This window comes from Chelonoidis abingdonii, chromosome 1, assembly GCF_003597395.2.
Source record: "Chelonoidis abingdonii isolate Lonesome George chromosome 1, CheloAbing_2.0, whole genome shotgun sequence".
Lineage (NCBI taxonomy): Eukaryota > Metazoa > Chordata > Testudines > Testudinidae > Chelonoidis > Chelonoidis abingdonii.
Window position 1 is genome coordinate 214196989 of NC_133769.1, and position 16595 is coordinate 214213583.

The 16595-nt window shown below is 40.0% G+C and overlaps 1 protein-coding gene across 4 annotated transcripts in view; it reads right to left on the bottom strand.

The window, feature by feature from the left end:
• USP9X (ubiquitin specific peptidase 9 X-linked) overlaps nt 1-16595 on the bottom strand; it is a 211555-nt gene that overhangs the window by 30582 nt on the left and 164378 nt on the right. For all 4 annotated transcript variants that reach the window (XM_032795781.2, XM_032795782.2, XM_032795784.2 and 1 more), the window contains 9 exons: nt 16320-16466; nt 16046-16192; nt 14492-14714; nt 7969-8189; nt 7331-7521; nt 6753-6926; nt 3319-3460; nt 1872-2622; nt 951-1074 (listed from right to left, as the gene is read on the bottom strand). In XM_032795781.2, the coding sequence (XP_032651672.1) occupies nt 951-1074; nt 1872-2622; nt 3319-3460; nt 6753-6926; nt 7331-7521; nt 7969-8189; nt 14492-14714; nt 16046-16192; nt 16320-16466 (2120 nt within the window). The remainder of the gene's footprint in view (nt 1-950; nt 1075-1871; nt 2623-3318; nt 3461-6752; nt 6927-7330; nt 7522-7968; nt 8190-14491; nt 14715-16045; nt 16193-16319; nt 16467-16595) is intronic.

A 16595-nucleotide genomic window follows, 5' to 3' on the forward strand; every position in this document is an offset into this window, starting at 1 on the left:
GAGGATCCACCCAGAGCTAGATACGCTGCTCCGCGGGAGCGCCCCGCCCCGCCCCTCCGGTTGAGTGGGGAGCGTGTCTGCCTCCCCGCGGAGCCAAACGCTGCCCTCGAGAGCGCACAGCCCCAACCCCGAGAGCACTGTGCATGGCAGCAGGGCTCCAGGGGAGGGGCCGGCAGCTTGCTGCACTCAGGCAGCGCTCTGTCCCGGAAGCGCGGACCCCGCGGTTGCCATGCCAGGAGAGAGGGGTTATTTGCCCACACCGTGCGCACGGCTATGCTTCTGCTCCCTGCCCCCACAGGGGAAGTGGAGGGCAGAGGAGAGCGAGCTGGGCTGGGTGGGATTTTTAGTGGCATGCTGGAGTCCCAGCAGGCTCCACAGTGTGCCATTAAAAATTGGCTCACGTGCCGTCTTTGGCACGCATTCCATAGGTTACCGACCCCTGGTTTAGGCAGTGAAGTTGCATAAACTCTCAGCTAATGTATTTTTAAAATGGGAGGTGATGTGTGTATTAGATTTCTTGCAAAAGGGATAACAAAGAAAACAGACAATCCAGCGAAAAACTGCCAGAAGTGATGACTGTAAACTTGCAATTCTCTGCACCAGGTCATTTTTCATCAAACCACCATGAGAAATTCAAACAGTGCTCAGAGATTATATTCCATGTTTTGGGTTAAACCTGAATTCTGTAACACAATCTTTACTATGGTATAGCTTATTCCTGCACAATCATCATACACATCAAAAGGAAGCTAGCTCTCACTTCTATTTAGGGCTCAGTAACTCCCCTGTACTTTCCCATCCAGATTTAGCTCTCATCTCCACAAACACATTTGAAAGAGACATGGAATGAACACCTCAAACAGGTTTACCACTATTTTTACACAACTTGAATTTCATTAAGGGAAACCAAACTGTCAAAATGGTAGAGTCATTGTTAAAGACAAATATACCAATCACTAGCAGGGCCACGGACTATTTTCTTTGTGTGAAATCCGGTGGTGAAGAGAAATCTAGCAGCTAGCTGAATACTAATCATAGTTATTTCTTCTGCTTCAGGCAACAGGTGATCTTGTCCTAAAGAAAAATGAAAAAACTCAAGTGTAGACAAAATAAACAATTTTACCTACAATTGGCAAAATGACTAACTAATGTTCTTGTTTGGTAGCACAAACGTGGTCAAAACAAAATCTAACATAATGCCCAGAGCCTCTGATTACTGATTAAGGTCTTATCTTTCAAAAGCGAACAGTAATTATGGGTTAACTTGAGATACCTTAAAAAGCAAGTGCTCAGGTTCCATTCTCTGAAAAACAATAGGCTGCTTTCAGGTAATTCTTTGTGCCCAACCTGAGATATTAGTCACTTCTGAAAAATTAGATCAAACCTTGAAAATTTGGTTAGGTAACAGCTGAGTGATGGGAGTTAATCAACCAAAGCAGTTGCTGCTAATTACTTCTGCCTTTACTAACAAACACTTAAACGAAAGGTACATAACTTCAACAAACAAGTAAGACTTCAAGAAACGGACGGCAGGAAAAAAATGGAACAGTATTCTAGAAATTTAATAAATCTGGTATCCATAAGAATTATTTAAGTTTAGTAATTTTTTAAAAACAGTTTAACATAATAGACAAAAAATAACTTAATAAATCCTTTTAAAAATGAAAATCAGAAAAATTATTCTAACGGTGCAGGTAACCTTAAAGAAAAGCAGTACCCATTAGAAAAAAAAAAGATGTTCAAACCAAAACACAATAAACTAACTTTTGCTAGGACTCAAGAATTCTAGACAATGATCAAAAAATATTTCCTGGCAACAGAGACTAATTTTTTTTATAAGAACAATATATTATAAGTTTTCAAATACTAACCTGGAGGAGGATTTAAGTAGATGCTATTACAAGTAAGCAATTTCTTTATAAACTGGAAATATTCTAGACTGTACTGCATACGGTTATGCATGAATTGCACATTCTGTTTCCGTACACTTCGCTCAATGGCTGATGGCATTTTAATCTGGTGGGGTTTAGTGGTCATAGCTAGTTCTGAAATATATTTTATCAGTTCATTGTCTTTATCCATTGTGTCCATACGTTCATAAAAAAGAATGTAAGCATTCCACCACCTCTTCTGGCGTCTGTAGGACATGCGCTTCATCATATGATCAAACACCTCCCCCATGTACTCTCCACCAAAACACTGATTTTTCATTTCTTCATCATCATCCATTTTACACTCTGTTACATCTCCATCATCAAATTTATACCATCGATTTTTCTCACCATCTCCACCATTTCTCTGGATAATGTAAGAGTAATAATGTCCACCACTGGCCTGACCACTGTGTACGAGTACACCAGCGAGCCTGTATTTCGTGCTCCCAGAGTGCTCATTTTCTGGCTGTTCATTTTGTATCAACTGATTTTCAGGATTTACATCATCTCCTTCCAATTTAGCTACACCTGCCACCGTATAAGGCTCCATGTCCAGCTCCCGTGGAAATTCAAAATAATCATTGAACTTGATTGCACATTCCCTTTCCCAGTCATAGTCAAATCGTTTTAACTGGATAGCAAGAACTGGAGGCAACTTCTTAATCAACAAGCGTTTCACTGTATCAACCTAAAAAAACATAACAGTGTATTAACCGATATTGATTCTCAAATTTTCATCATCATTCAACACTCTAAGGTCTAATGATGAAAAAGCCATTTAATAAATATTGTAAATGTTTATCAATAATATACTCAAACTTCAGCAACAATATAATCTTGGCTGCAAAGCAAACAACATAATGTAAACAGCATTTCAAACGTAATAAAATGAGCGTGCAATGGCCTTGGAAGTAAAATATCATCCTTAACATCTCATTGAATTATTGTTAACTATTAAAACAGTAGCAGTTCTCTACAGCCTACATCACCATGATATCATCTGATCTGTTATACATTTCAAACAAATTTCCAAGTTACTTCTGAAAGGTCTGCTTACCAATCCACTTTTCCATAAGCAGATACACACTTTCAAAAAAATTTCACCACTAAAAAAGAGGGCTGCAGTAACTTTAGGTATAGGAGAGAAGCAGGTTGGTCATCTGAGATCTGGATTCCTGGCACAAATTCTAAAGTCTTTTATTTAAATGAATGATTGTTTCTAAGAAATATTCACAGTGAAACTGCCCCACCCAACCACGGACTGATAAGTTATCTATGTGCTAAAAAATCATCTAATTTAAATATATTATGCTAAAAACAAGCTTAAACTCTGTTAAACCAGTAACAAACTTGAACAAAAATAAATCACAAAAAGGATCATTACCTTTTTGTTGCATTTTTCACAATGATATGCATTTGCACCTTCCAATAAGTCTCCTTTGACATATTGTTCCAAAGAGTCAAGCAGGTTTTGGTGATTTCTAATATCTACATTCAGAGTTGTAAAGGATTCCTCGCACTCGTACCTACAGATATGATAAGGGGAGGGAAGGGCGGGAGGAGAGAGAAATACAAATGTGTTTGTCCGGCAATTTTACATGGTTTGCAAAACATTCTAGCATAAAAAGTTTTGTTAGACATTTGATTACAACAGTTTGACACTCTAAAATAAGAAGCCATTCTTTATTATATAAACCTATGTATTTAAAGTCACTGCTTTGACTATCAAAGATAACAGTTGAAATTACTTCCTCTTAAGTGCTAATTCAAAATGGTAGATTATTTTTAAAACAGTCTAATATGTTCAAAGTACAATAGGTTTGTATTAAGCTTCAACATGAGCTCCTTCTCTAACCGCACCCCTTCACCAGGTGATTGATACTCCAAAAAAAAGGATAAAAGGGTTTACAAAAATAAATATTTATCACAGAAAACTCAACTCCATCCCCTGAAGCTAACAGCCACTTTGAGTGAATCAGTGAAGATGGTACCACAGTAAGCAGACGTGAAGAATGACTAAAAGCATATGTTACAGTTTGTGTTGCACTGCAGATCTGAATCGCAGCACTTATCTGCGTGCACTCCAGCTGTGTTCAATGTGTTATGGGTAGCTGTACTGAATGGTGGCGGGATTAGTTGAAGCAGATTAGCAGATGCGTTACTATGAACCTCTTGCTCAAATTTCAACCACTAATCCTACCCTGGACACTCATGAGGCACTGCAAATTTCAAAACAAACCAAGTATGTACATAGATTTTAGAGCACTTAGAAAAATCATCTGTTAAAACAGTTGGTCTCAATCTTAATAGCTACTCAGTTATAGCAATAGGTGCATTTCTTTTTATAAGTAACACATCAGATTATATTTTTCTGTATAGAGTGTTTGACCACACAGTGTCTAGTCAGTCCCACTGGTTTCTTTGTACAGTCACTCAGTTTCTCCTGCTGAGCAGGACTTTGGCACAGCAACAGAACAGAAAAATATTTTGGAGAGGGGAAAATGCAAGTCTAAAAACACAAATTGGTAGGGGCATCCAGAGACAGGTATAGTACCTGAAACTACTTTTAGCTCACGTGTTTCAAAGTGCATATATAGGCTAAGAAGAACTGGATTTTTATTGGTAAATGTTGGTAAATGTCTATTTTGCTGTGCACACACAAACAGATGAAAAATATTTCCACCAATAAGCAGCAAACTGGATAGGCAAAGTAAGAAAAATGCTGCTTGAGAACTTAAGATATGATTTAAAGATATTTATTTTGTATATTTTGATGTGATATTAACTATTTGTGTTTTAACTGGTATAAAATTTTAACTTTTTGAATCACATCTACTCTTACTAAATTATTGCCTGACCCTCCACCATAATTTCCTACAACTGTGAAAATTTTGATAAAAATAAAAATATTAAGAACATTGATATTTGTCAAAACTATAAAAATTAAATAGAAATTCTGTCAAGCCTATGCATACATTTAAAGTTGATATCCCTTTAATTATAGGTAAGAAACAAAGTAAGAAAAATTACATATAACTGTCTCTTGCTAAGCTAAGGGTAAAATTTTTTAAAAATCCCCTTTTTTAGTAAGAATAGAACTGTGATCATTTAATTAGTGAGCTGCAAAGCTTTAAATAATTGTACAATTCTACAGGCTCAGTACTGTAAACACACTATTAGGTGAGACGTTTACTTCTTTGAATAGTCCGATTTATTTTAACTGATCTATTTACAGCAGTGAATACCCTGGCTAGCAGCAGTTTTGCTTTATTTAGTCCTAAATGCAGCAAAAATGTGTGTCTCTTTAAACATGTCAGACACTGTTTTAACAAAATCTGAGACAATGATGAGACCTTGAGGAAAGCGAGCAGCAGACTTCTGTTTCTTCTTCCAGAGAGGGAGTGTGATGTTGTACCTACCATAAATACAGGCTGAAAGAGCTGTTCTAGTCACACAAAATCTTTTTGGAATGAAATTCTTAATGCTTAGTCTCAAATCAAAGCTTCAAGAAAACGTCAAAAAAAGATTTATTTTTGAGTTATATAAAGCATGAAAATGATACATTCCAATAATCCAAATATATATTAATGCAGTGGTCCCCAACCTTTTTCATCTGGCAGGCGCCAGACAACAAGCTACAGAGGACCGTGACGGTGGACAAGCATCTGCCTCAATGCTGCCGACAAGTGATGTCATCCAGAGGCGTCGCTGCCGAATTTCGGCAGCTTTTTCAGTAGATGCTCATCCGCTGGTTAGTACGCGGATGCACTTGGACGCCCCGGCAGGCGCCGTGGTGCCTGTGGGCACTGCATTGAGGCATTAATGTATATAAGCAGCAAATCAGAATGAAGAACCTACATACTGCATGGCCACTCAGTTGGACAGCAAAACAAAAAAAATTCTTGAATCTTATTCATATGAGAGAGATGGCAAGGAAGTAAAAGTTCCAAATTCATGAGTGTTGTACAGCTGACGTCACTGAATGTTTTGAAGGAATGGATTCAAAATAGCAGCAATTTTATCACAGAGGAGAATATACAACTGCTTACAAATTAGAGAAAAAGATTCGTTACATTTATGTGGAACAGGCAGAATCCTTTTGATCTATGCATAGTTCCTTTCATTTGATAAATACCAATAAGGTCAGCTACTGTCCAAGATACGTCCTAATTGGTTGTCTCCATACATTGCTGCTTCATTCCTATGATTGTAATTTGAAGGTCACATTGGAACACATTAAGTCAAAGCCATGTCAGAAAGTGTACCTTTCACAAAGGTGTAAGTTACAATTATTTTTTATTTAAAGTCATGTATTACTACTATAATATTTGATTTAATTTGTATCTTTGTTATTTAATGGAAAAAGCTTGGTGCTTGAACTGAACAGAAAAACTTGCAATTTGGTCAGCTGGGTCTTCACCATGTTGTTCCAGGGTGAACACAGCAATGGAGCATGTTTTAGGACTTTGTGAAGTACATTTGGCTCTCAAGGCACCCCTGTTCTAGTACAAATGGTTTGTGTTTATACACACACTGTGATTTAGGAATTTCTAGAACACAGCTGATAGTGGGAGCAATAAGATCAACAGAAACACTAGTGCACTGTACTTAATGTTAAGGTTTTACCCAGACAAGATAGCAAATTCCGTTAAAGGTGAAATATATCCTCAATATTCATGTTTTTTTTTTCCAATTGATCCTTCTTCTAACAGGAAGACTTTTATAAGGCAGTTTATTTGCTTACCACCACTTTGGTAACCATCTTCTCACATAAATGTAGACTGTTTTAGCGTGAAAAAGGTAAAATGAAACACTTACCTATGTGGGCATCCTTGACAAATCTTCTGATCAGCGAAGGAACCTCCCAAAACCTTACTTAACATGGCTGGATGCCCCAAAGCTTTTAAAGCTTCATCTAGACTGTCCACCAAGGAATTAAAAAATTCTAAAGCATCATGTTGTTCACGGAGATTAACAGGTTCACCCCAAAGTCTAAAAATAAAAAAATAAAGAAGTGTTTTGGGGGTATTTTTGGAGGACAGAAAGATACACTGAAATAATACCACCTCTATTCACTTTTACTGAGCATAGGTAACTGACTGCTTATGGTGTTGTGAATCAACTGGTACAAAAACTAAACATTCCCTTTCACATATAACCGAATATCTGGCTGCTAAGTCTCAAAAATTGCTAGAGTTGAAAGATGTTCCTGTTACTTCTGCTTAATTCAGCTTACTTTTCCACATTCTAAATAGCACGTACATATAAAGCCACATAAATCTTAAAATTTATACAAACTGCTTATGTCTATTACTTTTTTCATATAACTGACTTCTATTATATTTTAATAGTCTCAGTGAACTGAAATCAATATTGAAAACAAATTTTCTATTTACCTGAATTGTTTCCAAAAACCTCTTGGTACATAGTACTGTAGTCTGGAAGCTGCTAAATGACCAAAGATGACTTGGAGATGTCTCAGAACTCCAATATTGTATTCTTTTCTATCTTCTGTTTTACTTAATGTTGGTTTATCTTCATACTGATGTGGATAACCAAACACATCATCCCGAGGATCAACATTGCTCTATCAAAAACACAGTCAAGTAATCTTCGTTAACATAATGAATATAAGCAGAATATAGGAGAACTAAAACTAGCAACAAGGTAACCATGTACAGTATGGTGCACCCTAAGTTTACAGAACGATTATTGGAGGAAAACAGTAATTTACGTATTGTATCTCTATTTTAAGTTATACATGCTACATGTAGACTGTTAAATCTACATTGTAGATGACATTTTCAATCACATATTCCAGACGAAGGAAAAAAAGTGAAGGGGAAAAGCAAGCCTGAATCTTTTGGATCTTCTACTCTAGTTGCTAGCATTTTCAAATAAGAAATATTATATTATAGTTTTGTTGCTAGAAATGTAAGAAAACCCCATTAAAATAAAATTCTATCTGATGAAAAAAGTTATGACAACTTGAAAGTATTAAAACAAATGACCAGCAAGTCATCTATGTAATTACCTCATTGTCCTGCTTCTCATCCCCAGACATATCATCATCTACATCACTGCCTGTGCCTTCAATTGCAAGAATACCATTTCTGATGGCTGGAATCATGTATAGCTGCTGAATGACAGAATTCATGTAACAAGTAGCACCAGCATTTTTTAATCCTACAAATCCCTTTGATGGCCGAGGCCCAACAGGTGGCAAATATTCCCATTCTGTAAGTGCTTCACAAGCTACAAGAGAATAACCAAAATTGATTAAAAAAATTTTATTACAAAACAATATCTATTATGATAATCAAGGCAATTCCATAAAACCGAAATTACTATTTGTTCACAATGTCATATTAAACAAAGTTTAACTTACCAAACCTTCAAACAGAAAATAGTTAAAAACCTCTAAAATTAATGACCTCATTTGTTGACAATGACAGTTTAAGTGAAATCTTTAAGATCTTATACAACCAATTTAAAAATAAACGTAGCTAGTGCCAAATTAGCAGCAGAAATACTTCTTTCCTTAAGACTAATGATTCACCTTTTAAAGGCTGAAGAATTCAAAATCCATTAGCAGTGACAAGGAATCAGAGTTCAGAATACTGCACCAGTTTGGCTCTGTAACTTGTTTCCTTATCAAAGTAAAGAAATGTGTAAAAGAATACTTCTCTAGTCACACTACAGTCCTCTTCAATATCTTATTCTACATCATGTTTGTTTACGTCACACATTTTACTTCACAGTTGTATGCAATTTCACATAAAGATATCAATATGGCTTACAGTTGGGTTTTTCTCTGAAAATGGATGTTTGTTACGTATAACTGGAGGTTCTTTGAGATGGAGGTTCACTCCACATGTTCAATACTGGAGATTTCTAGAAAGTAGAGTGCATTGGTCCACCCCTGAACAGTTGCTCCCCTCATGCTCTGCACTAAAGGTATAAGGGATGGTGTGGACCAATGCCTCTCTAGTTCTCTCTCTTACTGTGAATCATATAGGATTCAAAGCTGCGGAGAAGAAGAGTGGGCAGTGGAATATAGGTACGGACCAAACATCTCTAAGCAGATCTGGTTACAAGTAAGTGACCTCCATTTCTTCGAGTGCTGGTTTCCATGTGTATTTTCATATGTGGGTAATCGGTACGCAGTACTCAAACAGGAGCAGGAAGCAAGGATGCAATTGGTACACATCTGTAATACTGCTATCCCAACAGGTGGTTCTGCAGAAGAGGCCTGGACTAAGGCATAATGGATGGAACTCCAAGTTGCAGCCTTACAAACGTTTAAAGAGATGCTACAGGGGCTGCCTGTGCTCTAGTGGAACGGGCTCTCACCCTTTCCGGGGAAAAATTGCACACAGATGATAAAGAATGATACAGACAGACATCTACTTGGAGAGTCTCTGACCCAATAATGCTTGTCCCCATGATTGCTCTGCTATCGTGACAAACAGTCTACGTGTTCTCCTAATTTCTTTCTTTGCAGATATATTGTCCTACAGCCCTGCACTGTAGAAGACAGTCCACCTCCTAACAGAGGATTTCCTTGTGAGCATGGTCCCTGAAGAGGGCGAAGAGACTCGATATTGTAGTTGGATGGAATGATCTCTAGTACCCACCTGTCAGTTGTTATTCCCCTCCAGCTGTGGGTGAAAAGGGGGAGGCAATCAAAGGTTTGGGAAGCAGTAAGAACTGGTATCAAAGATACATGGTTCTCAAGCATCCCATCAAAAGTAACCTGATTGGCGGATGGGGGTTGAATGGATATAGCTGTGGTGGAGGAAGCTGCACATCTAGGTTTTTATGCTCTCTGACATTTGCACAGCAGTTTGTAAGGAACTGGTAGTAGAATAGCTGAGGGAAAGATCTTGGCTTGTACACTTGGTTTATGGTATTTTCAATTTGGGGCCAGGGTATAAAACCCCAAGGAATTGAGAGTTGTCCTGGAGTCCTCAACAAGCATAAATATTAGTCTTTTCATTGACTAGATTAGGGTCCTCAAAGGGCAAGTCCTCAATGGTATTCCTGGACTTGGAAGCCCAAGAAGTGGAGCCAAGATTCACACCTCATCACTACAGCTGTAGCTATACCTCTAATGAAGTATTAGTCATGCCCACTGCAGCTTGAAGAGAGTTTACTTGAAATGGGGCTCTGTCCTCCTGATAGAGTTGGTCTTTGAACTTCAAGTGTTTGTGAAAACATTTTTTGCTAAAGACGACTCATATTTAGCAATTTTGAACAGAAAGCTGCGGGTGGATAAAAATACCTCCTCTCTCAGAAGGTCAAGGCTTTTAAGTGCCCTTGTCTGCAAGAATTGCCTTGCAGTGCTATAAGCCTGGATGTCTTAGTGGCTGCTTGTACTACTAGGGAGTTGTGGGCAGTGAGAGTAAACAGAAACTCTGCTCCTTTAACTTGTACAAAATATTGCCTCTCAGCCATTTTCAGGGTGGGAACGTAGGAAGCAGGAGAATGCTAAACTACCCTGGCTGGTTTCACAATGGCTTTATTTGCTGGGTGGATCACCTCACCGGGATTCAGAGGGCTGCAAACTGTCAAGTGGAATCCGGATCTCACTCCCCACCCTCTGCAGGAGCTTTTGTTGCTGCCTGTGGTAGTCAGGTGGGGATGGCAAGCATGGGGCAATTGCCTCATCAGGTGAGGAAGGTGACACCATCAGAACCATTGGTACCAGTGCATCTGGTTCGATTTCTTCCCCCTTGCATGCCAACAGAGCCAGCTGGCATTGGCTGGAGGAGGAAGGCCAGCGGTATCCATGTACAGATCCAAGGTGCCTAATTAGGGATCTTACGGGCACCAATATGGCCAGTTTGAAGGGTCAACCCACTGGGGGGGACCCCAAGACAACAGGTACCACTGGTCCCATGGTAATCATATCTGAGTGGAGGATGGATCCAAGACCTCCTAGAGTCTCTGTCCAGACTAGTCGTCTTCTGTGGAAGCAATGGCTTGTCTAGAACATCTGAGCTGGCCAACTAGAAGGTAAGTTCTGGTTCCAACAGCAATGCTGCTGGTACCAGTGGGTGAATGCTCCAACTTGTGAACAGGATATGGAGTATCCTTTTCTCCTTGAGGTGGTTTTCTCCCCCAGTGTGGATGTGTCACTCAGAAGAACCAGACCCGAAGGGAGAGGCAATTGAGGATAAGGAAGGTTGAAAATATCTTCCGGAAAGGTATAGGTTTCAGTCCATCCTGGAGAGTGAAGTGTCACAGTGGTTAGATCCAGCACATCCATGGTCATGGTGGTCAGTGGGTCCTTCTGGGGACAAGATGATACCATGTAAGAGGAGTCCTAACTGGAGTTCCTAGTTGGTGTCAGCACATATTGTTCCTTAGGTTTAAGAGCTGGAGTTGGTACCAATGGATCCTTTCTCCTTTGCACATTATCCTCATAATTGGGAGGTTTAGATGGTCATAGGTCTTTAGGACCCATGCATGAGGAGTTGCCCAACTTGGACAGAGTAGGGGAGGGATCCTTTCTTTTAGGAGAAGACCTGGAAGGGGATCTGTCCTTGAGTATATATGAGTGAGCCCTTTAGTCTCATCAAAAGCCCAGATCTAGTGATTCCCAGGGCTTAACAGCTCTGGCCTCTGCTTTTGAGCTTGAGCTTGTTGTAAAACAAGAGGGTCTCCCTGGCCTGGATCCACGTGGGGTCCCATGGCTTTCTCCTTGATATACTTCCTCCGTCAGAGCTCTTGTTCCTCACAGGTTTGGGGAGGGAAAGCGTGGAAGCTGCTGAACTTAGCAGAGACAATGGCCTCCCCAAGACTGTAAAGAAAACACTAGTGTTCATCACTGACTGAGAAGGAGACAGTTCTTAAATCCCAGGACTTTAAGCATAGTCCTTCTCCACAGGATCCCCAAGATGGAGAGAAACTAAACTAACTCGACTATAAAAACACTAAAATGCTATGAATACTAAAACTATATACAATTATAGTTACAGGTTTTGAAAGATGATGCAAAGATAGCATTGGACACACGATTCTGACTCAGGCCATGAGGCAATAAGAAGGAACTTGAGAGATGTTGGTCTGCATCATCCCTTATGCTCTCAGTAAAGAGCACGAGGGAAGCAACTGTGCAGAGGCCCAGACCAACAGACAGTACTTGCTAGAAGTCTTCATTCTCAGGTGCATGAAGTGCATGAATGGCCACATGTGGAATACACATAGGAACCAGCACTTGAACTATTCCTTTAATCCACCCCCCACAGACTCTCAACTCGTATTTTACTGTCACCAAGTAAGCTAAAATCAGTGACCAACAGGCCAACCTAGTGATGTCCCAGCAACACTAACGCAAGCAACTCTGATTTGAAAGTGACCTATAATTCCCCCCCCCCCCCCCCAAGCTAGTGATCCATTGTGTATATTGTGATGGGGCAAGACCAGATGGCTACAGTAAAGTACTGAGACACAGGTATGTTAGCCCCAGGCTAAACAAATCTCTAGGACCATGGTAACCAAATGGCAGTTGCTCCAGGTTAATCAAGGCACCTGGAGCCAATTAAGACCTTTCTAGAAGGCAGTGGAGATAGCTACTTTAATTAGAACACCTGCAGCCAATCAGGGCAGGCTAATCAGGGCACCTGGATTTAAAAAGGAGCTCACCCCAGTCAGGCAGGGAGGAGCCAGAGGAGAAGGAGTGTGAGTGAGGAGCTGGGAGCAAGAAGGCAAGGAGCTGAGAGTGAGAGAGTGTACTGCTGGAGGATTTAGGAGACAAGCATTATCAGACATCAGGAGGAAGATCCTGTGGTGAGGATAAAGAAGGTGTTTGGAGGAGGCCATGGGGAAGTAGCCCAGGGAGTTGTAGCTGTCATGCAGCTGTTACAGGAGGTACTATAGACAGCTGCAATCCATAGGGCCCTGGGCTGGAACCCGGAGTAGAGGGCGGGCCCGGGTTCCCCCCAAACCTCCCAACTCCTGATCAGACACAGGAGGAGTTGACCCAGACTGTGGGGAAGATCACTGAGGTGAGCAAATCTGCCAAGAAGCGCAGGACCCACCAAGGTAGAGGAGGAACTTTGTCACAATATATAGGCTCCCGTGCCTTTGCCATCCCTATGAAAATCCATCCAAATTTGGAGAAAAGTTATAAGCCTTTGAAAAATCATAGTTTGCATATGCTCAGACTTTAGACAGTAGCAACTAAATTCCCTGAAGATTCTATCTGCACGGGGCATGCTCCAGCCCAAGGCTCTTAAAGACTTTCCCCGCAACTGCCCTGCTGGACTGCTCTAGACTCTGCTGGGTCTGGGCACCAGAACTGAGAGAAGGGAGATGGTCTCCCGTGCTCTCAGGATATGTCTACACTGTAATGTAAGCCCTTGCTTGGCTAGCCCCCCTTGCATCTATACTCCAACTGTGCTAACTCAAGGCTCAAATGCATGGTCTCAGGATCTGCAGGGCTGGATTTGAGTCAAGCTGGGACCCAGGTTTCAAGCCCTACTGCTTTGTAGTATAGATGCAGCCCCACTTGACTCAGGTCCAAGGAGTCATCCTGAAGTATCCTACAATTCCATGGGACAACTTCCTTAGTCCTCTCTATCCCAACAATCTGGAATCCACTCTATTTAAAATGGACACCACACTCCCTCTGCACACTGCAGAAATTCAGGTCAGTGTTAACCCATTCTGGTCTGATCACCTATCTGCAAGCACACTATCAGAGAGCCTCCTGGGTTTGCAATGCAGAGAAAACAGATCAAGCCTTTTGCAAAGTGAGCTGCTTCTTGGTAGTGTTCAGGGTGGGCAGTAAAGTTTTCCCACAGCGCACTATGGTCCTAGGGCCAGAGCAGCCACATGGAGGGGGTGTGGGCACGCCATGGGCCGCCTAGGGACTCTAGGATTTGGTTACTTTGACTCAGGTTTGCACACTGCATCATGGATGCCAGAGCCCTTGGTTTGTGCATGGGTCAAAAATTCTTAACTTAGGTTAAAATACAATGAATTTTATATTGGGCTTACATTGCAGTGTACACACTAAGTGACCTTCCTGTGGGCCCAGGCAGCATAGAGGAGGAAGCTGCCAGATTCAGATGCAAAAGAAACAAGAAGTGGATCTGTGGGGGAGTGGACTAAGGAGTAGAAAAAGGTGCTAGGAGACAAATCTGATAAGGAGCTGGAGCGCCATGGAAGAACTGGGGCTGACTGGGACAAGTAGACAGGGCAAGGAGCTCAGGGAGGGAGATTAAGTGGGAGACGGAGTATGGGGGTGGAAAATAAACTGGGACAGTCTGGGCAAGGAGACTGGGACATGATCAAGTTATTAAAGACTGTCATAATGCATACATACCATGGAGCCAAAGTAAGGTTGCAGAAGCAACCTTAACTCTGGCATTCCCTAACTTTGGAGCGATTAACTTTTAAGTTTGTAAAGTCAAAGATGCTTTCAACTGGGAGATGTGTGTGTGTAATTCGCATCAGAATCAGCTGACAGCACAAGTTGTAAGTGGGAGGAAACATATACAATGCATAAATTAAACAATGAAAAATAGAAGGTTAAAAATGCTACATACTAGTGATTGCTGTACCTATGTAATACATTTCAGTCAAGGTGTCTACTATTTGTTTGAGGTTTCGGACACACCCCACTGCTAGTGCTACTAGCAACTCAAAACCAGCATTAATGGTAGCTGGTGAACTACAGACTGGTATGGCTTGCTCAGCAGGCAGTTCTCCATTTCTCATGTATTGTAAATACACATTGGAAGCTGGAAAGATGAAGTCATCTATCAATTCCTGAAAAACAGAGAAGTTGTTACCCGTTACTATTAAAAAACTGAAGCATTTTCCAACAGACTGGAAAGCGTTACACCTCTACCCCGATATTCTACCCCGATATAACGCTGTCCTCGGGAGCCAAAAAAATCTTACCGCATTATAGGTGAAACCGCGTTATATCAAACTTGCTTTGATCTGCCAGAATGCGCAGCCCTGTACCCCCAAAGTGCTGCTTTACCACGTTATATCCGAATTTGTGTTATATGGGGTCGTGTTATATCGGGATAGAGATGTATAACATTTGTTAGAGAGATGATTGAAAAGAATATAGATAAACTAAAATGTATTTCATTCTATAATAAAGAGGAGCCTAAAAAAAGAAATATTGTATCTTCAAGTTAATTCTCTTTTTAGAATGTAATTGTAAATCTCTAATCAATCTGGATCAGTGACAAATCTTGCTAAATTAGTGTATCGCCTTTGGAAAGTACTATTCTAGCTGCTGCTCTGTATTCTCAACAAGAGAGTTTCAAAGCTCAGAGCTATCACCCTACTGATGCACAGAAAACACTTGATTAACCAGCTATTCAGACAACATGACGGTGTTGCACATAAACTTGAACACAAAAGAATAATAAATTCATTAGCAAGACCTAATAGACTGAATTTAGGACACGGAAGGAAAGAATTTTGTGCTCTATATCTGTCTCACTATGCATTGTTTGTCAATCTAACTTGCAGCTGGGGAAACTGAAGCAATAAAAGCATATAAATAAAAGACCCTACTTGAATTGTGGGAAGATTGTCAAAAAATTATGGCTGAGTTCTGAACAAGACAGAGAAAATTGCAGAAAAGTAACAGTGGAAATTATTTGTGGTAATAAAGTCCGTTACTACTTTTCTGCAATTTTCTGCTGTTGGCCACCCAGGGCTGAGAGTGGGAACATGGGGCTGAGAGCGAGGGCTTCTGCTGTCGGCTGCCCAGTGCTGACAGTGGGGGCTATCAAAATTGTGGTGGAAGCCTAATATTGCGGAATCCACAATTTCTGCAAGTTAAGTGGGGCTTAAAGATATCTCGGTAAGTTGTAACAAACCAACGAACAGTGGTCTGAAGATGTAAAAGGAAATGTAAGTGTTAAGTATTCTTAACAGACCAACATGTCCATTATACTTTGAAAAGTTTAATAAATTCCAAGTAGAACCATTTGTTTTACAAAGAAAAAATGTTTCACGGACTGAGGCACTTTTGTGGTTCCATTCTGCAAAATAAAAAGTTTCTCCAAATTTTTTTTAATTGGTTTCAAAATAATTATATTAAAAATTAACATATAATACAAACTGTAACTTACTTTGATGAGATTAGCACCTCCCTTTTCACAACCAATATGATATTTCTTTTCAGGGGTTTGGAATGCCAATAACTCTTTTGTTACCCCAAGGTGGCCTTCTAAGATTGTCTCTTCAACACCTGTTTCTCCTGTTCTTTTCACTTCATCCTAACATTTAAAAAAAAAAAAAGTTAGAAAGCTTGAAATTATAGATTTTTTGTAAAGTTTACAACTAGATTTTAATATGAATTTTTGGAAAACCAATCTCTATAATTCACCTCATATTACAACTTACCCTAATCCTTTTAAGCCAGTCTATTTCATTATTAAGAAGAACTTCAGCATTGGGCACATTAATATTACTGTTGTAAGCATAGTTAAGAAGGTGTCTTAATAGGGTGAAGTAGTCTCCTGAATGCTTAGCTCTTTCTCTTGCAGTACTCTATAACACAAAAATAATGTATAATTGATAAATGTCTTTTTTAATTGGAGCCACTAAACCCAATTTTGTCCTAAACTGAATAGAATTTGAATGGAAAAATAAAATGAAAATGTTTAAGATTTAAAGAAA